Genomic DNA, 26279 nt, shown 5'->3' with positions numbered 1-26279 from the left:
TTAAGGGGTGGTTTTCTTGTTTTCGCTTTTATGTTGGTAAATGTATTCTGACTTCTGGCTTGTTGTCGGGTGCCGTGTTTTACGGACTACACTAGGACCATACTTGCGCATAAACTCTGTGTGTGTGTGTGTATTTTCATGCCGAAATAAAACGGCGTGGGAGCGAATTTAAGTCGTCCTGTTTAAAACAAAACAACATTTTTAAAATATCGCAGAATAATGTATTTTTCAAGGATTTACTAAATCATTTCTCCATTACTTCCCAACCGCCACACATAAAACGTGCGTTACTCGAGTTTGTATGGCCATGACAGCTCGACGCGGCACAGTACGTGTTCTCTAGTGATCTCTCAGTGTAATCCGAGCGTAGCGCTGTTATATGTATGAGAGGAATTGTGTAAGCTGTTGTTTGGAATTAATATATATCTGCCACTTCTAGTGTTTATTTGCATTGTATTATACTTCACCCATCTCTTTCTATACTACTAATCTCATGTTATTTTCGTGTTTTGTAAGTTTTTTTTACGCTTTGATAGAAACAATTAAACGAGAATTTGTTATTGCATTTTAACGATTTCGTTTGTAGGAAGGCTAAACAGAAAAAGAACTGAAAGGTACTGGGAAAGACGGTAACGAAGAAAAGACAAATTAACACATTGACATCCGGCGACTGAAAAAAGATTTGACACTTTGCGTGCCACGTCACCCAAAAATGGGTAATGGCAAAATTTCACAGGTAGCCATGTTTCCTACTTTTGGGTAACAGCAAAAACGAAATTTTTTCAAGTAATGACATAATTATCTGGTCCAATTTTTCCAATAAACTGGTCCAAATTACTAATAATCAATTCGACGACTTCTTTTATGCTTTTCGTATCAGCTGGAAAATGCTTTATGCCGGGTTCACCAGTAAAAACGGGTATGTTAGGTATTGTATCTTCGTCTGACTACTCTTTGCTGTAACTATGCCTAGCCGTGGACATTTCACAACCACTGGAATCATCGAAGACGCTTGGAACATCTCTTGATCATTTTCTGGGAGCCACATTACTATCGCTGTCCTCAAGTTCTATAACAGAATCTTCTGAATTTACCGAATAATCCGATAGACAGTCTGCAATATGCTCTTTCTTAATTTCACTCAATTCAAGTGAAAGATTTATAAACCCGTGTTTTCGCGGACTGGCGCTCAAGTGACTTTTTCAGAATCCCGCGTTTTCGCGGGGCCGGTTGTCAATGTGTCAATGTTCACATGAAGTGAATAAACGTTTGATAATGTTATGGCAATAACAAAAAGAATTTAGAACGAGCAAATAGTGAAATATCGTTTGCATAGTGCCTCCTTGTCGGTACAAATTATAATCATTAGACATTTATAGGGAAATTATAGGGGCTAAGTAAGTAAAGACATTCCGTAAACATTGAGACATTCATCAAATGAAAAATATTGACTGCAACGACGCAAGCCACAGGTATTTGTATGCCATATGTGAGGTACAATAAATAATACTATTTTCTTTGATAATCTCTTGCAACTACCAGTTTGCCGCATTCATCTACAATATTCTTTTCCTGCTTGAACACTTTCACATATGATCCTGCAAGTATTACTCGTTTAGAACATAAGCATTCTTTTTATGTTTTAAATGTATTTTTTTCTATATTATGATCTGTGAAAATTTTTCATTTGCCACTGTATTTGCATTACGAATTTTTTTTTGTTCAGTCGAATCAATGTACTGTTCCGTCGTTTGTCCTGAAGCTACGATAAATACAGTTCATTCTTACGTTCGTCTCACATTCTCGTTGTACGTTGACTTTACCAGTCCATTTGTTTTTATCATGCAGCAACAATATCTCACATTTGCAAGCTCTTCAATCAATTCTGATAACATTACTGTTATTATCTGGACATTGCACGAAAAAGTAGATTGTTGCGAAGTCGTATTTCACTTTCACCGGTTATAGATATACGTCGCATTCAGCATCCATCGGATTTGTTTTCATTGTGCCTTCTATTTAAATTATAAAAAAATCCATATGACCAAACCTCATCAACATAAAACTAATCGCCACAAAACTACCACAAAGCCATGAAGGAGCTGCCTATGCGTACACACAACCTTTATCTCATTTACAAATGTCATACTCACGAAACACTCATGTTCTTAATCTTCATCGCTAAGGGCCTCATACTGAGCAGACAAAAGAGGTTTCGGTTCTGGAGCGGACGATATATGACGATCGTCCGGTAGTATCACACCACCACCAGTACCATTACCACCACCACTGCCAGATATATTTACCCCCACGGAATTGTTTCCTCCTAGGCTTGCGCCTATACCAACTCCACTACCGGTCAGAATCATACCTGTGTTAACAGATTTGATTCCGCTATTCGCACTTCCACTCGCACCTATACTAGCCGCCATTGCACAAGCTGTCGAAGACGGTGTCGATGACGACAAATGTCCTGAAGACGATGAAGATGTTGGCGGTGCGCCACTGGCTACCGTAAGGGCACTGAACGGGTACGCGTAGGTTGGTGGCGTGGTAAACGTCGTTATCGGTTGCTGAAGGTACGTGTTATGTACCACAGCTGAACTTGATGCGGTAGATGCGGATGTTACCAACAACGAAGATGCTGCCGAATGCTGATGGTGCTGATTGGATTGCATCTCTTCCACAGATGATCGATGCGGCTGCTTCTGTCCGTCACTAATTCCAGAAGCCGGTGTACCGCCGCGATCTACTACACTCATCTCCTTCACGGAATGATGAGCGTGATGAGGGGAAATATTTTGGAAGCTACGAGGTGATGACGGCTGCTGGCGATCGACGCTTCGATTTCCACTTCCAGCGCTACCATCTACAACCACCAAAACCGATGGATCGGTGGAACCACGTTTTTCATCCTCAGTACGCATCGCCTCTACGATTCGATTTTTTACGTAGAAATCCAGCACAAAATTATCACGTCCTCCTCCTCCCCCTCCTGCGTGCGTTCCTCCAGCACCACCGCTGGTTACACCACCGACACGGCCCATATGAGCTCCCGAGTGAAAGAACGGCGGAGTATCGGGTGAGACGGACTCGTGAAATTTATTTCTCGGACCGGGGGATTGCGCCAATCGAATTATGTGTCGATCTTCCGGTGTTAAGCGACCGGGCCCTTTCTGAGCATCATGGCCACGCTGGATTTGCTCATCTTTGCCTTGCGCCGTTACCGATGGGGATGGGCGCCGATGTTTCCACTGATCTGCTACTAGAATTGCTTCCACTCCAGAGGTACCAGTCGTTGTCGCGCCATACGGAATCATCGGGGGTCGCAAGGATAGAAAAGGATTCGGGTTGGGTGAATAATCCTTCGCTATGATGGATTCAGTCAGCTCGCCAAGGGTAATATTTTTCATCCCACTAGGATTATTCCCGCCAATACTACCGCCGTCGCGTCTATGATGATGATGCACGGAATCCGAATCCAGATCGATATTGATTACATTGGGTGATTGTGATTTACTGCCATTATTTTCACTAATCACTTGCTGCATAGCCATTGAGCGCTGATCACGTGGTGCATACTGAAGAATGTACGTATTATATAAACAGGGAAACAGAATTACCTTAGAGTTCATGTAAATTATCACAAAACTTATTTCTTTGAATAGCCAAACTAGACAGAACTTGTGTTATCTTTACTACAATAGTTAGAGTCAAATGTGCATTCGATAACTTACGTATGGTGAGCGATGGACATCCCTAATCGACGGTAACGGTGGTGGTTCAACAGCAGTTTGACTAATTTGGTGAGTTATGATTGCATCAATCAAATTTGCTGCTGTTAGTGACCCATCTGAGGTGCTACGGCCGCTCACTAATTCGATTGCCCTGCAAAAAAATTGCAATTAATTTGCAATTATTAATTGGATTATGAATGACAACCTTAATATATTTTCTTTCCAAAAAATTCATAAACAAAACAATCTTACCTATCTCGTCGATCCGGTGCAAATCCATCATAATGCTGTTTTCGACGACGTTCCTCCGCCTCTTGATGCCGTTCGATCCGCTCACGTTCCCGATCGCGATGATGATGATCGCGTTGTTGTTGTTGTTCGCGCTCAATTTCACGTCGCTCACGATGATCGCGTTCACGCTCACGCTCGCGTTCACGTTCTCGCTCACGTTCACGTTCTCGCTCACGTTCACGTTCACGTTCTCGTTCCCGATCTCGCTCACGCTCTCGATCACGTTCCCTTTCGTGTTCACGATCACGATGATCACGCTCACGCTCTCGCTCAACGCGCCCAGCAATGATTGCACGTTCCATCTCAACAAGCTCGCGTTGATACACTATTGGGCCGAGTTGCTGTAGCGAGGGATGTAACGGAGATTGTTGATGACGGCGCTGCAACTCGATCTGAACATAAATGGCATTAATGATTACAATTAGCAAAATTTTATTCGACAAATTCACTTGTACTCAATTGCAATAGCTGTACAAACGGACAACTTCAACACATAACGCGTTATGTATCTCATTTACTCCATAGACTAAGTATCTAATCTTTTATAGGTATTAACGTTGAAATCAAAAAGGATTCTATTGATTGATTAAACTGATCGTTTTTAATTTTTCCGTCCATACCCAATTGGAACGTATCGTCAGATAATTAACATGGTTTTAACATGGATAATTAACATAACGTCACCCATGTATAGGTATTTCATCTTTGCTTTACATTTCGATTAGCTATAAAACTGCTGCTCACAGTGTTGAAACAAGAACTGGAAAAATCGTTTATAACTGCTGCACACACAGACATATTTATTATAATTACATACCTGTTGTTGATGTCTCAATTGTTGATGGTGCTGACCAACACTTGTAGCTGAATTTTTTTGTAACTGCTGCTGTTGAGATTGCTGCTGCTTTTGAAGTTGCTTTTGCTGTTCTTGTTGCGTCGTTTGTGCTTGTTGTTGTTGGCTTTGTTGTTGTCCTTGTACCATCTGTCCTTGCTGTTGCCCATGTTTTTGTTCCTGTCCTTTCTGTTCTTGCAGGTGTTGATGCGTTTGGGGTTGATGCTGCAACTGTTGCTGTTGCGATTGTGTCTGATGTGATTGTTGCAACAGTGGCTGTTGCTGTGGTGGTGGTTGCAATGATTGTAATTTCGATGGATTCGATTGCGACTGTGACTGCGGCGGATGCGATTGTGACTGTGATTGCGATGGATGCTGAGGTTGTTGTTGCTGCGTTTGCAACTGTAACTGCTGTTGCGATTGAGCCAGTAGATGCGATTGTTGCGTTTGCTGCTGGTGATGCTGCGTTTGTTGTGGGGATTGCGTTTGCGACTGCTGCTGCTGCGTTTGTTGTTGCGGTTGCGCTTGCTGTTGTGGTTGCTGCTTCGATTGTTGTTGATATTGTTGGTGTGGCGATTGTGATTGCGATGGTTGCTGCCGTTGCTGATGCTGTGAATGCTGTTGCTGGTGCTGGTGATGATGAAATTGAATCATGCTAGGATGCTGATATCGCATATCATGATGATGAATAGATAACCCAGCATTTATTGTTGACGGTTGCTGCTGATGTTGCTGATCAATTATCGTACGCTTCGCATCGTCTTTATGCGGAACAGTCATCGGTTGTTGTTGCACTGCCAAATCAACAAATGAAGTGAACGCATCTTCAAACGAAACATAAACAGGAACAGAAACATTAATTACTCCAAAAACAAGCAAAAATGCTGCAAAACCTATAGAACCAGATAGCGTTACATACCCTGAAGATAATGATGAGGAGGTGGTGGAGGCTGCAGGTGATATCTCGCCGGAGCAGGACTTGGTGGTTTAGAAGATCCACCATTACCTCCTCCTGCTGCTGCTCCACCACTCATATTTCCGATATTGCCACTGCTGCTGCCTGCATTTCCAGAGGAACTAGTACTAGCGCTATTGACGCAAGTGTTGTGACGTTGAATAACACCTTGTCGCTGTGGTGGTGGAGGAGTGCAATGCGGACTAGATGTATTGTTGTAGACAGGGGAGATTCTGAAAAAAAACATAAATTCATAAAAATGCGCACGTTCTTTTTACACCAATACAAATGAACAACCAAGCAATTTTATCCCTGTCTATTCTTCGAAATGTGTCATTAAAATCTTCTTTTACACGCAAAATAGCGACCAATGCTAATCATTTGTGCAAACTACTATTATGCCAGGTCATTGACTCACCTATTTACATGATCGGCGGCTGGTGAGGTTCGACTTAAGTAATCATTTTGCGCCTGTCTACTGTTTACCATCCCGATTGAAGAGCCACCAACCGCATTACTGCCTACAAGTCCATAAATGGAACCAGGTGGCAGTGGCAGTGGCATAGTTCCTCCTGCTACACCACCCCCATTCCGAGGCGATGGAGATTCTTTTCCTGAACGACCAGTCCCAGACGTTGCCGTTACAACCAGTGGAACGATACCGGGAGAAACAACAGCGCCACTTCCACCACCACCGACCGTTCTACTTTGCATTTGTTGTGACGTAATGTAATCGTTCATAATGATTTGCTGTGAACTCAGCTGCTGTGAAGTCGGTTCTAATGACGAGTAGGCTGCCGCTCCATTACCAGTGCTTCCGCTGACGCCACGTACACTACCACCATATGGATTAAATTGAACTGGTAACCCGTGACCGCTACCAGGCACAACTATAGTTTGCGCAGGACTCTGTCGCTTGTAATCATATGCCGAAGAGTTGTTGCGTTTATCAGGTAACAGCACGCCACTGCCGCCATGCACAGGCGTTCCTTGTGTTATGGAACCGACAAATTTGTCACTCATTATAACAGGAGACGAGGAAGCGACGGGACGACCCCCAGATGACGCGGATGATGGGGGAGTTTGGCAGAGCAAATGATTCTCATATCGTGGACTCAATGTTGACGCAGACGACGATTGACCCTGGATTATCAGCTGGGTTTGACATTGTTGTTGCTGTTGCTGCTGCTGCTGTTGATTCACATTGACCGGGGTACCATGTGTTATAGAGCCCCCTTTGGGACCACTACCCGTTGGACCGCTGCTTGACATTTTTGGGCTCAGCTTGGGAGTACTTTTTCCTTTCAGACTGCCACTTCCGGTTAGAGGAGGAGGAGGTGTGAGGGACAACATCGTTGACTGTCTAGCCGAACCGCTAGTTGAAAGTTGCATTGGCAAACCACTTCCTTGAGCAGGGCCAGCTCCCAATGGTAAAGTAAGGTATGTCGTAGTACCAGCACCACCACTACTAGGTGATTTTGTTAAAGGACGTCCCATCGCATCAGCAGAAGCCGCCACTGCAGAGTGATAACTAACGTATGTAGCAGAAGAAGATGGAATGTTTGGCCCTGGAAATGCATTGTCTGTCCGGTACACGGTAACAGACGTTCCCAGCGAATTAGGTGGTCCTGGAAGACCAAGATGGAACTTGTTGCTGATGTTGTTGCTGTTAGATCCTCCTGCTCCATTACTCCCACCAGATGAACCGCTATGATGGTTGCTACTACTTCCATGACTGTGTGCTGGAGGTGGGGGAAAATTACACGCGGCACCAACACTATTGTTCCCACTAGCTTCTAGGTTTTTCGTCGGTGTTGTCGAAACGACCGTTACCGAATCGGAGCGGGGCGTTTTCTTAATACTTAGATCTAATGTTTGTGGTTCATCATTAGAAGAGCGTACAACGGACGAGTTCATAATAGGGGACGATCCGATGTGTATAGGATGCGGGATCGGTGTAATCGTGGCGGGAATTTGGCCGCCAAGCGCATGATGCTGATTCAATTGCACATGTCCTCCAACAAGCGGTGGCGGTACTGATGAAGAATGAGATTGTTGCGCCGGCGAAGCTATTATTTGCCCGTGCGAATTAACCACTGTTATGCCTAACGAAGATGCTGGCATTGACAGTTGAGCCGATTGTTGGGACGGCGTCGAAGGTCCGGCAGAACCTACTCCTGTGATCACTTGTGACCCCCCTTGCGATCCTGTCGACGTGAGTACCACTTTTGATCCATCGCGGTAATCCCTCACCACTGTCGGAGTTGAGGAAGAGGTGATATTTCCCGACACGGACACTGACGGTCCAGACCCTACTACATGCTGCTGCTGCTGCTGCTGCTGTTGACCACTAGACACCGGAGGAGTGGCGCTAGTTCCAAATTGTAGATCACGCAACCCTGGCGGTGGAGGTTTGCTGGATGTCCCAAGAGAATTACTTTTCAAGGAACGTTCAATTACATTCAACATCACATCTCGCACGTTTTGCGGAGAACTTAGGTCACCCCCGCCGCCTCCGATTGCGTTAGATCGTGAGCCATTCGATTGCTGTGTGTTGGCGGGGGCCGAATTATGCAGCATCGCATGTCCAGAGCCGTGATGCAGTGGTGGCGGGTAATGCGAATGCGGTATAGGTGGATGGTGCAAAGAAACTTTCGGGCTTTGCCTATTGGCAGGTGACGATTCATTTTCCTCATCCGCCGTCTCCGTTGCCGAGCTGTCATATTCCTCAGTGTGCCGTAATGGTTTCCTTGGTTGGGGCTGGCCGGGAGGAAGCAAACGATCATCCTCAAATGCAACACCGCTGCCGCCGGAGGAGGTAGACGACGACGAACCAGTAACCGTTGAAGATGCTTTCGGTGGCGGTGCCAGAGAAATAGCAGCCTCGCTACCACTTCCACCAGTATTGCTACTATTGCCGACGGTGCTCGTTTGTACATTCCCACTTAACACAATTCGGCCACATTCTTCTATCTTTCCCGCGCTGATGCTTTCCGAAATTGAGCTTGCATCGTTAGTGTTGCTATTGCCGCTTGTTTTAGCAACCGCAACATTTCCCATAGTGACAATGCTGCCTCCTACATTGCCACTCGTTGGACTTTCGGCAGATGCAGTGGTATCGCTGCTACCATCCCGCTCATCCGATGACGACGAACCAGCACTAAGGTCTGATTCGTCCCCGTCCGTTGTAGCCGAGCGACGGTCCTCGCTAGGGTGTTGCTTGTAATATTCGTTGAGGGCCATGTCCAATCCATACTTTTTCTTGTATTGAATGTAGCAACTTTTGAGCGCAAGAGCGGGCTTTGATAGCGTTTCGGCGAACTGGTTCCATTTGGGACCGTGCTCTTGTAGCATTTTTTTCAATCGACCGACCTCGTCATCCGTTAAACTGGTGCTACCGAGTAGATGCGGACCCATCTTACGTCGTATACGCGTTAGACAAGCTGAACAGCACTTGCTAACATTCGGTGGTATCTGCAACTCTTGGACGATCGGATCTCGTACCTCGGGGACCAGCTCAAACAGGCGTGGCGGAAGGTTACGGAAACGCTTAACGCGATCCTTCGGATTCGGACAAGTTGGTAGAGGGCAGTGGGTGTAGCGAGATTTAACCGATTTGCATTGACAGCTGTTGCAAATTCTAGCACCGACCGGGATCTCATTCTCCGATATCCCGTACTGCGCTGCACGGCTGCGTTCCAAGGGCCTAGTGCGTGAACATAGTTCTGCTTTGCATATAAAACACGTGTGCAACGCTCCTGTAGCACCAGTTTTATCTGAAAGAAATAAAAACAAAAAACATGTTAAGCTCAATTTTACGAAACCATAGTTCCATTTGTTAACGATAAAATGTTAGACAATTTTAATTAAATGTTAACGTTTATTTGTTAAGCTTTTGCTAGGAAGAATAAGAATCACTTTCAATCCAACCCAAAAAAAAAACACTGCAATAAATAACGCAATGATAATCACATTTAATACTGAGTAAATCGCTTTTAAGTCATATCTCCAGTATGCAATAATAAATCGTTGATTGAAGAAAGGATTGAGAAGCACGTCAAATTGTAGAATAATGTGCTTCATTGTACAGTGTGCGACACAGGATTTTGCATCTATAAACTTAGTTTTTCCAAATCAGCATGAATGAAAACCACGAAAACCTGGAAACCTGGGGTACATGATGCCGCATACAGCAATATATAAAACATTTAAACCGTAGACATTAAAATGGAAAGAGATAGAACGATAGAGAGGGAAAAAGAGACCGAGAGAGATAAAGTGAGATGGAACTCTAAAGTAAGCAGATTCTCAAACAGAGTTCCTATACTTTTTCCTGTACCTTTGCTGCCAAGAATCGCCCTCGCTGAATCGGTGAAAGCAAACAAGCAAGGCAAGCAAGATTCCGTTTTCCAAAATTGTGCAGCCAACACTAACTCATATTCAGGTTCTACTTTCTCCTCAACTCCTCGTTCTGCTTAGCTATCTCTCGCTCTGTATTTCAGGACGACTTTTGGGACCAAATGGCAAATCAGAGGGGGTGGTGGTGGTAGGTACAAGTACCGATGGTGGTGGTACCCACTTGTACAAATTATTATATTTAATGAGAAATATTCGACGGATGAGAAGAAGTTGTGTTTATTTCTTCTCGCGAACACCCAATCAGCCGCTCTAGAGCAAAACAGGGTAGCTGTGGTGGTGGATTCTAAAACGCGCTGATGCCGCCGTCATCGTCGTCCCCTACCGCTATCAGCGTATAGCATCCCCTGTTTCCCACCAACGCCTCGAGGCCGTCGCCCAATAATCAAACTGAACTGCTGAAGGTTACTGCAAGAAGCGAAGAAACCGTTCGAGTACCCGCCGTACGAACTGCCACAGCGATTGCTTACTTCGTTATTCGCTCTTTTAACCATTCACTCATTCATTTAATTAATTCAATTTAATTAGTGCGCGCGAATAACTTCCTTCGCGAAACGTTAACGAGTTTCAAAATAATATATTATTTGCACATCTCTGCTGCCATCATCTGCAGTCATCTTTTAAAACAATCGCAAATAGAAACCACGAACTTTATAGGACCGTACAATATTGTTTTATCGTCTATTCAACTGGATAGAAGCTATCAAATTCGCATCCTTTTTTACCTGAAAAGGCTTGCTTATTTCAAATTCAAAATTGTTTTTAAAATAAGTGTTACTTGTTTCTTTTTGTAATGATAATGATCAGTTCAAATTGCATGTAACTATAATGTATATACGCAACAGGTATACCTTTCAGACAAACATTTACCAAAATATTGTTTTTTTTTTCTTAAAGAACAACTAGTATTGTGACACTCTCAAATTATTTTCATACAAAATAATGTCCCATCGTGCATGTTTAAAATATTCTGAAATCATTTACGGCATTAATACAAGCCAGTTAAAGATAATTTTATATATCTTTGCATTGCATCATCGGTGGGTAACTATAATACTATACTTGCTACAATACGTTCTAGTTAAATATTCAATTTTAACACGCATTTTTTACCATTTACATGTAACAGGGAGGTCGGTTGATCAGTTTACTTCCTGCCTAACGTTTACCATACCCTAAAGCAATCAACCCCACACCTCCCTCCTCATGAATTGTGACCACGAGCAAACGGATTCGACCGCGGTTGTTCTAGAATTCGCATTTGCGCCGCTCGTTATCCGTGTGTTTGTATTATGGATGTCAATTATAATTTATTATTTAAATATAATTACAACCATTTCCATGATCATCGAAACAATCAATAATGTATCCTATCATTGAGTACAACGCCCCACAGCCCATAAAGCTATTCTAACAGACACATCGACATTATTACCAGACACGAAGTACATAATTTGAAAATTCACCTTTCTTCCTCTAGCTTTTACTAACACCTCCCCGAGAGCTTACACCGAACTCTAATTCTATCATACTATGCACAATTTAAAAGGCATGCTAAACAGCTGTAGCATTTATCGATGTAGTTGTCGAGGAACGCGTGCCCGGTGGGACCGTAAGGAATTTTTGTACAAAAGCGATGAATGATTTGAGCATTGTTGAATGTACTCAACAGTTGTTATACGTAGTAACTGTTGTCGTATATATTATTTCAACCAATTGGTTCTTATTATTTTATTGAAATTTCTTCTTGCAGCAATTGAAGAATATAATTTAAAATAAATAATATTGAAAACATACAATTACCAGTGATATAAGATGTGATGTTTGGTTGGAATGGGACGTGGGACACGTGCACATTGTTCTAAACATTTTAATTTCTTTCAATAGTGTTTTAATTGTTTGAGCTACATAAATGATAAAAATGTTGGCTTTCCGCGGTACAGAAAATAAAAATAAAATGTCATTGAGACTCCAATTGCTAATTCGAAAGTATAAAATTCGAAGTATAAAAATTAAAAATGCTTCAAAATTCAAAAAATAAAAACTGTCGGTATAAAGTTATTGAATAAAGTTAATATATAATAGAAACTCTATTGTTATTTTACAACATACAGTCGTAATTACTTTACTTCTGATTTATGAATTACAATCAATAAAGAGCACAAATAGGATTGTTATGCTAGTTGCACGATATGTTTTTTGCGTATCCACCCCAATGTGAACCAAACACCTTTACGTTTTGGCAAATTATTAATAATACCCACGATCAAAATCCCATGATGTAACTTTCTAAAGTGACTTCTGCTCGTTATAATAGCCAGCATTGACTAACAGCAACAACACATGTTAATATTTTTCGCGAGTAATTGAATCAAAATATCACCAAGATAAACATCCCAGCAGTTCAGGAATCGATGCAAATATATGCAGAATTGACAGATATCGCGAAATTAAACTGCGTCTACTCACTCACCCCTTGCGTGCGTCCATTTTACTGCATAGGGGACAGAGTTACGAAACACGTGCTGGCCTGTCAAACATACGTCGTTGAAATAGTTTAAAAATAAGCATTAAATCCACCCACTCACTGAGAAGTGCCAATCTGCCAATTTGTTTCATGGTCATCCTTTTTAGAGAGATCGCATGTATGCTGCAAACCATTTGTCAAACTTTGACACCACTGGTGCAGATAACTTAACCACAGTAACTATATTCTCTCAGAAGATACATTCCATCGTGTATCAGGCCCATATGCTGCCTGAGAATGGAAGGGGGAGATGAGAGGAAGGACAAACATCATATCGATTAGCGAGCAAAACCTGCCCGCCCCCACCAACCCACCCTCATCTCCACGAGTCCCTGCCTGCTGTTTCCGTAATCCTTTTTCATTGCATGACAATCATTGCTAGGAACCAAACTCGCGAGCTGATGTACAGGTAGGTAGCATGCATTTATTTTCCCTTTGCAACACAGATTTCCCTTTGCAGCAGCAGAGCTCAGGGGAGATGGCTTTCTCTTAGCATGAAGGACGAGCGGATGGGTGAGATGGAACGGTCATCAGATCGAAATTGGATCGTTTTGGATTGTTCAACAATTTTCACCATTCCCTACCTCTACCACCCTCGACTCGACGACCACTCACTTACCTCCCTCACAATCGAATTCTTCCCTTGCTCTAACTGTTACCGCCGTTGTGTACTACAGCAATGGGAGGGATGCGATGAGGTTGGTGGTACTGTACAATTAAACCGCGCATATGCTGGCCTTCGCGGTTCAATCTTCATATGAGAGAGAGCACGTATTCGCCCAAACGCCCCATCGCGATGGACACACAGATGAATAATTGAGCTATTTTTCGATTGCATCCCGTTGGGAGGATGAAATCAACGCGACCAAAATCTAGTCATGTATCATCCAATTACAAATATTTAGCACGCTAATGCATTAAAAACGGCAGCACAAATCAAAAATATCGGTTTCGTTACTTTCATTGCACAAACCAGTTATGCTCATTTCAGCCACAAACGACTTCATTCATTGTTTTAATTTATATGACAACAATGAGATAACACAACCAGTATATTAAATGGGTGTAAAAATACAAACCGAAAATAATTTGTTGAGATTTTTTGTACATTTTTCATGAACCCAGTTCAACTAAGCGAAAATATGAGCTTGTTCGACTTCGATGCACTACCTATACCACCCAATTCATTCAATTATTTTCGTTCCCCTTCATCATCATGCCAACTGGACCCCTCCTACCGTAAAAATGGCTAAACTCTTGCCGAAGTGTCATTCTTGATCTATACTGCCAAAAAAAAAACATAACAGGTTCTCAACTCTCACTGACCAACCGATATTTAAAGCGATATTCAAAAATGCCGGTAGACTAGCATGGGACAAGCTGACTCGAACTAACTGATTCACCACCACGAGCCGAAACGAAGGAAAAATTCTTCACATAAAATCTACAAATTAGTATAATTGCATTAATTTTTAATATATTCACAAATACCAAAGAGAACAAAGAGGAGATGAGTTCGAAAGAACAGTGATACAAAAAAAATTGGATTGTCCTTTGTATACCATCACCCTCCTTCTTTACCCGGTACTACCCACTCCACCCCACCATTCAGACATCTCTCTTTGCATCTTTCCCCTCCAGCACTAGTACCCTCATCGTCCTTATATATACACACATAGTGTCCCGTCTCTTTCATTAGCTTTCTCTTGCTGCCATTCGCATTTTAAAATCACGCGTTCTATCACGTGCTATTACTTCTATCTTTTTTCCTCGCAATCTACAGTTTCTCAAAGGTATTGCACCTTTTACTCGACAGACGAACACACGACTTTTCATTTTTATTCCATCTATAGGCGATGGATAGATTCATCGTAAAGCCAATTCACCAAAGGGAATTGATAATAAAAATGGGCTTGGCCATCACTACGTCTATTATTACTTTTTTCCATGCGACTAACAGCACATTTTATGACAAAAAATATTCAAACAAACGAATTCTCTGTTCTGAGCTGAATATTTCTTTTTTATCAACATATTTTTCATGATATATTTTATTCTCGAGCATTAATTTTCTAAAATCAAGACTGAATAGTCATAATCAGATTATAAAGTGAACTTTAAGAAGTTTTATAAATGGATTAAAACATCTGCAAAAATATGCCCTTTTTGATATTTTTTGCCGTTCTTCATCTATCGACAAACTGCGACAAATTGTAGAATTACTAAGTATCATAAAAAATTCTCAATCTGCATAAATAAGCTAAACATTTAAAAAAAACATGCTAAAATCTTGCTAAATACTTCTTCACCCAACCCAAACATAAAGCGAACGAACCCATCACATACTACTCAACTGCTCATGTCCCTTTTTAAAATAGATAATTGATTTTCGAATGAAAAATAAAAATTGCTTCACCATGATCTTCAACTTTCATTTCGCCTACCAAGTCCGCAAGGTACAGCGGGGTTTGAAACAGAATTTCTCAGAATTATATAACGACATAATTCTGCCATCCTTTGCTCAAGTGCTTCATCCCATCAGAATAAAACGGACAAATTCATAAATGCACACAGCATTACACTGTGCCCGCCGCGCGCAAACGAAACCTCCTTCAAATATTTGCTGTCATTTTGGAAGATTTCAACCGTGCGCGGTCGAAAGCCACCACTGCCGATAAGTTGATGTGCCGCTTGCGATGATGTCGTCGTCCTCCTATTCATCGTCGTGAGTTATTCGCGCGGTTCGTATACTTTTTGCACATGCAAGGACACCGACGAAAGCCAATTTTTGCATACACTTCGGTTTTATTATTTGCAAACCATTAACAAAAAAATACCATTTTACAAAGGCGATATTACGGTTACGTGCAATGGGATAGGGCGATAGAACAAAATACGTGAACAAATTGCCGCAAGCTCAACAAGCGGTGTCGAGTTTGTTATAAAGCCGTCACAATTGAGGGGAGTCACGTCAGGATCGAGATTCGCAAACTGATTACTCTTACTGTACTCTTTTAGTCATTTTTGTAATGCTCGATAAGAGTTCAATCTTGCTACGTCATAAATTCCAAATTTAGTCCTAAGTAAAACAACCATAATTGTCAGCACACGTAAGGCGAGATTCGATAAATTATCATACTATTTCGATTCATTTCATATTAATTTTAATCATTGTTGAAAATTATTTAATGATTCTGTACTTAAAAAAAATTTAATCAATTGAGTTGACTTGTTGTTTCATTTAGTTTACAGTTCCATTATATGAAATCAATTTGCTGTGCTGATTCTCCTTCACAAAATTTTCACAATAAATGATATCAATGTTTTGAAACGTGTCAATTTAACAAACCACAATTGTGATGGTAGAAAAAATCAGAGGTTTCATTTATTTCCCCGTGGTATACACAGTTCCACTATAACGCACGCTGCTACAGGAAAGTGTGATACAAACGGAGGAAAAAATAACATTGCGCAGCAAAAACCATACGCTTTTTCCCGTTGGCAAGGACTCGTTTTATATCTGAACTCTCGATATAAACTCCCCATCACTTTGCTAACGGAAAACCCGTTTGTTCCGGCACCTGCAACCTTCCGTGCATCTAAGCCCGCAATTCTGAAAACAACAAAAACGATGAGGTATTCGGTACTCGTTGGTTGTGGTTGCGATACGGTTTTCCCCCACGTTTCCCGGCAGTTATATCGCACCGGAGTTCGAGTCAGCGAAAAAATCATAGATGAAATTGTTAAACAAATACTCTCAACTTGATTCGATTTTTTCTGCACCATGAAGCCATACCATCCATATCATCCCTACGGGGTTCTCTCTCTCTCGATTTATCTGCGCAAATGGTTTCGCATTCTTGTTCGCGTTTTGATTGGAACAAACTCCAAAAAGAGGCATTTTTTATTTACTTGAAAAAGACATTCGGATTACTCCTCTCCGGACTCCGGACAAGGCCAGATTAGGCCACTCGCTTTCGAATATTTCATCTGATTTCCGCTCTTTGCTTTCTTTTCCTGACGACAGATTACCGACACTAATAGTGATTGATTTCGAACCAAAATATTAACTACACATAAAAATGCATTACACCTAATGCGAGTTTTTATGCAGCAAAGGCAATTAATGTAGATAAAAACGTATATGAACAACGCAAACAAACATTTATTAAATGTATGATTTTGAAAATATTGATATAATTTAATTTAATACCATGCATTACTTCGCTGTTTAAAAATTTGGTAAGACTTAACAAATTCATGTCTGCTGCTTGCGTTCTATTGTGAAACAATTATTTTTTTATCAATACACCGAAACGATACGACGGTGTCCTGTAATTCCTGTGTTTGAATAATATTGGCCTATTTTTGATGATCCTCCACTTGGAACACATCCCCCCCTCCTCTTTTAAAGACAATTTATAATTAACTGCCATTTATTCCCCTCATTTCATAAAGAATTGCTCCATCAACATCTCTCATGAAATGCCTTTCTTTGGAGGTGTAGCTAGCTCTCAATTTTGTTCATGCAGACTATCGCTCTAGCACTCTTTCATTAGCTCACGCTCTTCACCAGCTAGCCCATCTCTTTCTATTTGGATTGCTTTTGAGCGTTCTCTTGCTCTTGCCAACAGTACACCACTGTGCAGTATTCTCTGCTGCATATGGCATGGATGCTTTTCACCCTCAGAGAGAAGAAACATGCGCCAGTATCTTTCGGTCATTCGTGATTAAATACGATGCGAGTTCATAAGTGGCCAAGGATGCGTTCGTTCAAATTTAATTCATTTCCAACCGTCAGCGTGGTTAGGTCGCAATCGAAAACTCGGTCTCAACCGCTTACCACGCACAGAGGACTAAAAACTATTGCGAAAATATCTATCCAAGGTGATCATGGATGTTATTTACTACTTCTCGTGTTGGATATCAGTGATTGTTCAGTAAAATCAAGTATCATAAACATTCAACAACAACAACAGTGCAGTGTTGTGGTGACTTCACCCAAAATGTGTGGCAAGTAAAATCGAAAACAGAAGTGTGGTGTTATTCATTACTTATGTTTGGGACTTGGGCTATCCCTAATGCGGCCCTACCGCCGGATGTGATCCTTGAAGTAGGACCACATCCTTGTAACACCCGCTACGCAGCTCACGGAACCTTACTATCCATGCATAGTGGTTATTTACGAGCTGCACTTCGAACAGTGGATCAAACGTACCCCAATTCGAGCGGCACATTACGGCGAACCCTGCAGCAACAGCACTGCAGCAATGGGGCAACAATTAGTAGTTTATTACCCGAGCCAGGTCTCTCGTCAACGACCGCCAACAGCACAGTACTTTATCTACCAAATGTGACTCCAGAACAATTTACTCCTTTACTGACGTACATGTACACCGGTTATTTGGACCTCACGATGGAAAACATATTCGGAGTACTTCTGGCCACTCATCTGCTACACATGCCACGTGCATTGGAGCTATGCAGAACATATCTAGCGACATCTAGCGCCACCACTACCAGCAGCACGACTCCTTGCACAATCATTTCCAGTGATTTACTGCAACGAAGTTACTACATATCGAAAGCGGCAGAGGCGGCAGTAGCAACCTCAGTAGCGAATGGACCTAGACTGGTACGGCCTATCGCTAGCAAAGCATTAGCAACGGTTGGTTTAAATTTCATTGCTCCACCGGCTGCTTCCCAAATCAATCTGCTTCCCAGTGCACCCTTTCGTAGTATCGAACCAATACCGCAGGATATTACAACAGAACATCGTGAAGAGGAAATACGGGATGAATCACGCTCGTCCTCACAAAGCCCCATTAGTGTTACGCAGTATGAAGACGAAAGTGTACCGTTGTTAACTTCTCAAAACACCACCGGTATACAGCAAAGTGCGGTCTCAACTAGCAACGTAGATCTTACATTTAACGAAAACGAACCACAACGTAGCAATGAAAAAATAGCCCAGGATAATACACAAGTTTCAAATACACTAGACGATGGTAGAAAAATAAAACATCATAATACCACATCGCTTCAAATCGCGGCAGTTAAGCGAATAAAATCTAGCGCAGAAGTTGGTGGTACCAGCGATGGTGGTAATGGAGTGATCATTGATATAGCCAGTTGTGATGGTCCAGTGCGTTTTAGACGAGTGCTCAACGTAATGTATGGCTGTAACAAAACCAATAGAACATCGGACTGCAACGCATCGCCAGCAGAAGATTTAGCATGTTCAACAGATCTTGCAGGAAGTGCTAATAAGAATCACAGTTGCTCGACGCGTTACGTTTCGTCGTTTCATCAACAGGTAAGATGTAACTACACACATTGTGTCTTGGATATTATTTCATCGATTTTTTTCGTTTACTCTGCTCGCCCATAGATGGCGCGTAACATCAGTAACACAGGAAAGCTCAGTTATGCAAGCTCATCTTCTTCATCCAGCAGCAGTCTCCCAAAAAATCACCACCAACATACGGATGCTCAGAAACTAGCACCGTCGCATCTGGTGGTTTGTTCGCCGCAGCAGGATGAAAAACAAAAGGACGAAAATAGTCAAGAAGACACTACTCTTTTCAACACCACAAACTTTGAGGGAAATACAAACTACACATGCGTTTATTGCAAGCATACTTTCAAATCGCACTACTGCTACCAAAAACACGCCAAACGGCATCTAATACCGCTTTGCTTGGATAACAGGACAACTACGCCCGTTAGCTCTACCAACGAGGGAAGTACTAGCTCTAGAACACCGGCTAGCACTAGTGTTCAGACGCATAGTAAAGCATATGGTGTCCATCGTCGAACACAACCGGTAAATTCCGGCAGCAATAACAGTAGTACGTTCAAAAGAGAAGTCAAACCCCTCGATATGAATGTACAGTACTATCCGTGCAAAACTTGTGGCAGTAAATTTCCAAGCTACTACTTCGTCCACAAGCACCGAAAGCTATGCCATACGGAAGAAGAGGACGAAGCTATGAGCCAAAATACTAGCAGGATCTCGAATAGCACTATACAAGAAAATGCAACTGGAGTAACGAGAAACGAGACGAATAATCTAAGTAATGAACATATTCATGACGATGTATCCGATCAACAACCGGATACACTAACAAATTTGGATCGTACGGCGCATCAAATCCAACAACAAGGATAATATTCAAAAGCTTTAGAACAGCTATTAGAACGATAGAAAAGGTTACTCAATTCTATTATGATTCATATCTTAAACAGTATTGTACACACATACACCCTTTAGCAGTATTATATGCAATCAAATTTTTCCACTCTTTACGAATAAATATACGCAATTTCTTGCAAGCTAACAAGATAATTTCTTTATGAATCTATTGTTGATCGTAATCGAGCGTATTATGCGATATTTCATAACATTGTTCAGTAACTAGACTTGATACGAAATTATATGAAAGCCCGACTGTCAAAACCCAAAATTGATTTGCAAAATGATAAATTTTTGAGTAAAACATTCATGTTTTTAATATTTTTTAAAATAAAAATTGTTCTCGTGTTATACATTTCAAAAACTAGTTACTTTATCCCATTCCCATTAAGTTTGATTTTGTTTAAATGTATTCCTTATTCATTCATTCAGGAATCCAGTATTCTTTCAAAATTATTTCTATTCCGACAACACGTGCTTTTATGCCAACGGAATGCTAAAGTTATTTTAGACTTTAAAAAGTCAAAAGGAATAATGATCTTTAATTGAACATTTTAGTTGAATTAATCACAACAAGATACTCTTTTGGCAATTGAAAAATTGATACTTTTGGTACAGAGTATGAAGAAACAAGCGAGTCAAATGTTCAGCCACATCGGTTATCATTTGCATTTTTGAGTAAAATATTCAGTATACATTTGTACATTTCAATACATATTTATATGAAGCAAAAAAAATCATGCAAGCCACATTCCAGCCAATTTGGTTGTCATGTTTTTGAAGCATATTATACGCTATTCTTTTGAAAATGGTTGTATGATTGTTCCCTATGGTTCCCATCAACAGAGATGAAACTGGAAATAAACATTCAATGTATTGAATAAAACGAAAATTTTGGCAAAAATTTCAGTTAAGGAAAGACGCCGTTTGCATTTATGAACATTTTTTTGATACTCCAACCGTATGGAAGCCCCTTTGGTTTCCCCATGATGGAGCTGAAACTGTATGTTTTTAATAAGAAAACATAGCTTTTATGCCAAATTTCAGTTAAATTGAGCGTTATTTGTATTATCCGCGATTTTGCCAGTATTATGGATTACATAGGAGCTTCACTTTGTTTGCCAACGGGAAAATGAGGACGTATTGAATAATATAAAGTATTTTAGCCAAATTCAATCAAGTCATATGCATATATGTTTAATTGATCATATGCATTTTTGAATGTTTTTTTGTATTCGAAAAAAGTAGGATTGTATGTAATATTCTTTTTGATCTCCAATAAAATAGCTGAAACATTTCAACGCATTGGTTTGTAATGAAACACTATGCAAAAAAATTTCAGCTAAATAGAATCGCAACCAAAGTTCTTTTCAATAGAATTTTTCAAGCTCTTTTCAATACAAGAAAAAGAGTTCCAATTTTACCAAGAAAAGAGTTAATGTAAAATGTAAATTACCTTCTTGACTTTCAGCACTTCCCGATTCGTTGCCAGTCTCATCTTTACGGTTATGTATTGAATCCCTGTGACACCAAAAATGAACCATAATTAGGAAAAGAATCCGCTATAAATGCATTTGTGTATATGTTTCACTTACGTTGCATTGATTTCCTCCTTGAGATGCTGCAAATCTTCCTTCACATTGCCAAGCTTGCTGTTTACGACACTCGCTACTACTGAACCAAGCGTCAACTCAACTGTTGACGACAAAGACTGACTTCCTACGATGCCACCTGAGGTGTTCAATGCTAGCAAATCAGTTTTTACACCATTGATCGGCATGCCAGATGGCAATGCAATTGGAGCAGTACCACCGGGTATGATGTAAGAAACACCAATTATATTTTCCATAGAAGTCGTGTTTACCGAACCTGCAACCAAGGGTTGCTGAGTTGCGGCAGGCACAGAAGATAGTACTGTTGAAGTAATACCAGCCGTGCCTGCAGTCTTAATGCTCATGGTCGAATTGTTTGGTGATGATGCACCACCTCGTTGTTCATTGCATACTCCTCCTCCTTCGCTAGCTGATGCTACACTACTAGTCGGAGCAACCGCCACCTTTATCGCTTCCATCGTGTGCGGTACTTTAGCAATAGAAGATTTGAATTCACTTTCGATTGCCTTGGCGGAACCATCTACGTTGCCTCCAGTAACAACGCCAGTACCAGTACCAGTACTGACATTTGTGTTGGATTCATTTCCACCGCCACTACTGCTGGTGAGACTGCTGCAGCTGCTACTTGTGCTGCTACTGCTATTGCCGTTGTTATTATTGATACCACTTGAAGATGATGGTACGACGGTAGACGCAGCAACGGGCACGGTTATACTATTACTGTTAGGCGATAGTGACGAAGAGTTTACATTACTGCTGTTAGTAATCTTGCTGTTGTTGACCGTGCCGCCGCCACCGATGATATCGTTGATCGCGCTAGTATTAGTGCAATTGTTATTACTACTGCTGTGGTTCACATTACTGCCGCTAGTGCTGCTATTGCTGATTGCGGACACGGTATTAGATGATGGATTTGTCGTGACATTGACAACATTGGATGATGCATTACTTCCTATCGAACTATTTGTTGAATTCGCGGCACGATCGCGGCCTACAGTCTTTTGTTGTTGTTCACGTTGTAGTCTTTAAAATGCGAAAAAAGAACGAAAACACATTTATGCAATATTTGAAAGTAACAACACATAATCAATATTATTAATATCAATTTAAGTGGAAAAATTGAAACACCCAAATCTTCATGTACATATATGTGCATATATACCTTGTCGTAACACCAGTAGTCATCGCATCTACAATTGATTGTGTCTGCTGCTGGTTGGATTTTTGAGGGTTCCTAGAGCTTCTCGTTCGCTGCCGGGACTTTCTTAACAATTGTTTGTAATTTTCCGTCTTCTTACTGAGGTAGTAATATCGCACACAATCCTATAAATATTGAGCAGACATAAAATGCAAATTAGGTACTTCTCAAGCATTAAAACTCAAGCATTCTTTCTTACCTGCGCACTTTTCCTGTCTAAACTGGCTGCGATCGTACCAAAATTTTTCGAGTGCTGCAGAAACTTTTCCCGAAAAATTTCTTTTTCTCCCGATGTCCACACATTCAAACTTAACCGCTCCTAAGGATGGAAAGAAAGAATTTTATTGACTAACAATGAGCAACATAGACTGAACAACCGTAATCCAACATATTTGTAACTCTAATATATTTGTATTTGTAACAAACTCTTAATACTGCAGCTGGATTGTTTGAGCATTGCTTTGCTCATATAAAAAAAATACTTTTGAATTTATAGCATGCAGCCCATTTTTCAATAAAGATATTTGTTCAACCTCGGCTGATGCGCACCTGCATCTTTCTTATGGGAACAGTCAATTTACCAACAATTGTACCAGAAAGAATGTAAAAATGTGCTACTTAAAAAGGGCTATACTCTACTTTACATACCTTAAATTCCGTTTCCATGTCTATCAGCGCTCCATTTTCATTATTAAACACTAGCCTTCTTTGTCTGGAGTCTAACATTAAAGGTGGAATCACAGCATATGATCGCATTTTCTTATCCTCCATGGCCTAAAAAAAGTCGAAGCAACAACAAAATGACAATTTCTGGCAACGAATTACAACTGGTCAGAAAACGCACCTGTTCTTGAAGACCATCCATGATCTCTTCAAGGTCAGCTTCGGATTTAATTCTAGACCCTACACGATTAAATCGCTCCTTGTCTTCCCGCTGCTTTCGAAGCTCCGGAAATACTTTCTCGAAGAACTCACGATTCTTGGCCTCCTTCGCCTTACGCTTCGCGCTCGCCTCCATCTTATCCACGCGCTTGGTCCAATCCTGCGATAACTGCGCATAACGCTCGGTTATCTCGCACTGCTTCGCCGCGCGCTCAGTTTTAATTTTCCGGAAGTGCACCAGTAATCGCTGTTTGAACATCTGGTGGCGCTCCTGCACCTCCCGGCACACCTCCGCATCTGACGGTTGATTGTAGAGCGGAAGAGGATCGGCTTCGAATGAATAGAGCGTACTTAGGACGGCATGGGCGGCGTAGGCGCGCTTGCGATTTTCCGCATATATCTTCTGCGCCAGGTTACGGTGTTTAGGCTGTGCCTCGGAAGAGCTTTCTTCGGTGGGCGGCTTGGCGGAGGCTTCTTCTAGCGATTCCTGCTTCTTTTTCAAGGACGCAATCTTCTTCTCTGCCTTGTCGATCTCGTTGTCCACCTTCGCGATTTGCTGCAACAACTCGTCCTTGGTAGCCCGCAACTCCTCCATTGGATCGCTGGGCAGAGTAGGCGAGATGGCCTCCACCTGCGGATGATAGGCCCCCGACGGCACCATCAACACCGGTGATTCGCGTGTATCCACCTTTAAGAGGGTCGTCGGGTTGCTGGTGCCACCCACCGTCGATGCCGGTGGCACCGATCCAACCACCGTTTGTGGTAGTTGCGAAGCCACCACATCATTTAACCGTATCTTCTTAAATGCGGGTGGTCCCGTGCTGTCCGGTGCCATCGATACCGTCGACACCACAGATCTGGCCGTCTGCAGGTGGTAGTCGGGATTTGAATGTAGCAACGAAATACGGGGCCTGGTGTTCGCCTGCTGCGGAACTTGTTGAGGAATTTGCTGCATTACCAGCTGTGGTTGCGGTGCTGATTGTTGCTGCGGCACCGAAGCTGCAAGTATGGAACCAGCAACTCCCGCCAGCTGCTGAGATGCAACTGACGACGGTTGCGATGGAATAGGGGTAGCTTGCTGCTGCTGCTGTTGTTGCATATGGTGCGTAGGGCCGTGCAGTGGCACCACGTCCATGTTGTTGACAATATTCATTGGGGCGGGAACTATGCTACTAGACACTACGCTCGCCGCACCGATAACTGATGGAGGTCCCACTTGCCGGTACTCTGTGACGACCTGCTGTACCTGCGGGACCCTAGTGAAGGGCCCTGCTTCCCTAATGAAGGAAGGGACATACGAGTTGTTTTGCACATAGCGTAGCGGTGCTTCCCTCGCCGGAGCACCTCCGAACGATGGATAGTTTGCGGCACCAGCAGCTCCCGGACCAGGCCGTGGTGGAGACAATGGACTTGCCGCTGATCGAGGCACCGACTGCGACGGCGATGGACCTCCTTTGCTATAACTCTGCGTCGTATCAACGGTTCTACAATGAAAAGGAGCAGAACGAAAACACACAAAAAAACATAAGTATGATCATAAAAATAATGAATACGACTCTAAAAATATGTTTTATTTGGATCATCTCTATTCATGCCCATTTATCAAGGAATAGCAAATTGGGCAAATACACATTTATAATACTATATCTCTAACATTAAAATTCTACCAATTTAAATATTCTTATATTCCGTTCAACATATACCCCATAGAATAACTACAGACCAAAATGTTTAAGGTTTTTGATATCATCAAAAACAAAAAAAAAAGAAAAATGCAAATCGACTAAAATAGCTGAACACTCAAGTAGCAAACAAAACTTAAAGATGGTTTAGTTGGCAAAATATATTACATGTTTAGTTCAGGTCCAAGGAGTTACAGGTTATGATTTATATTTTTATCAATCTATTAGTTGATTCTAGAATGCATGTGCGCTAGAATATCATAGATAGGTAAGCGCACCCTTGAAGACATCCAAAACAACATCTATAAAACTTCATTAATATACGCACTAGACTAGGATCGTGACAGCTAACCGGTCATAGTAGTAAAGAGCGTGAGGAAACTTAGATATCTGCTTAAACTACCCGTTATGACGGCTGAAGCTGAAACTATACAAGAAGGAAATAGTAGAAGGACTATAGTTTAGCCGCTACAATGACGACTAACATCAGTTCTATTCACCAGAATCCTATGCATGGCTCATAAGAATTGTCTTGTAAAAAAGACCTTTAAGATTGCTTACTTAGACAGAAGAGGCATGGTACATTCACATTGATACGATTTGTAGGCGTTGATGCTTCCACCAGAAAGAGCCCAATATTAGTGTTTCCTGCAGCAGTTCAAAACTCCTAAACGGTAGTAGTAAGTAAAAATAACACAAGATTTTGCTCGAAGGTCTAAAAATTGAGCTATAGTGGCTCAATTGAAACAATGTTAACACTAACCACGTGTGGTAATGTTGAAATTAAAAAAAAAGCTCATTTGCGATCGAGAAATTGTAGAAAGTGATATTACTTTAGCCCTTTGGACACAGATTCTTATAGACAAAATACCTATAAATGTTCAATTATGAGCCAATACCAAATCCGTTCATATCCATATACATGTTCATGTTGTCATACAGGTCATACAT

At 41.6% G+C, this 26279-nt stretch overlaps 1 protein-coding gene across 1 annotated transcript in view; it reads right to left on the bottom strand.

Moving 5' to 3' along the window:
• Positions 1-2168: 2168 nt before the first annotated feature.
• The window catches only part of LOC128724317 (uncharacterized), a 30489-nt gene continuing 6378 nt past the window's right edge, over positions 2169-26279 (bottom strand). The window contains exons 2-14 of the mRNA XM_053818046.1: positions 23609-25130; positions 23413-23538; positions 22964-23083; positions 22729-22889; positions 21549-22589; positions 21410-21474; positions 6234-9591; positions 5780-6048; positions 5486-5684; positions 4846-5443; positions 3990-4414; positions 3738-3888; positions 2169-3581 (exon numbers count right to left, since the gene is read on the bottom strand). Coding sequence (XP_053674021.1) covers positions 2169-3581; positions 3738-3888; positions 3990-4414; positions 4846-5443; positions 5486-5684; positions 5780-6048; positions 6234-9591; positions 21410-21474; positions 21549-22589; positions 22729-22889; positions 22964-23083; positions 23413-23538; positions 23609-25130 — 9448 coding nt within the window. The remainder of the gene's footprint in view (positions 3582-3737; positions 3889-3989; positions 4415-4845; positions 5444-5485; positions 5685-5779; positions 6049-6233; positions 9592-21409; positions 21475-21548; positions 22590-22728; positions 22890-22963; positions 23084-23412; positions 23539-23608; positions 25131-26279) is intronic.

Source organism: Anopheles nili, chromosome 3, assembly GCF_943737925.1.
Source record: "Anopheles nili chromosome 3, idAnoNiliSN_F5_01, whole genome shotgun sequence".
Classification (NCBI taxonomy): domain Eukaryota; kingdom Metazoa; phylum Arthropoda; class Insecta; order Diptera; family Culicidae; genus Anopheles; species Anopheles nili.
The sequence above is the reverse complement of the archived record's forward strand: the minus strand, read 5'-3'. Positions and strand labels throughout refer to the sequence as shown.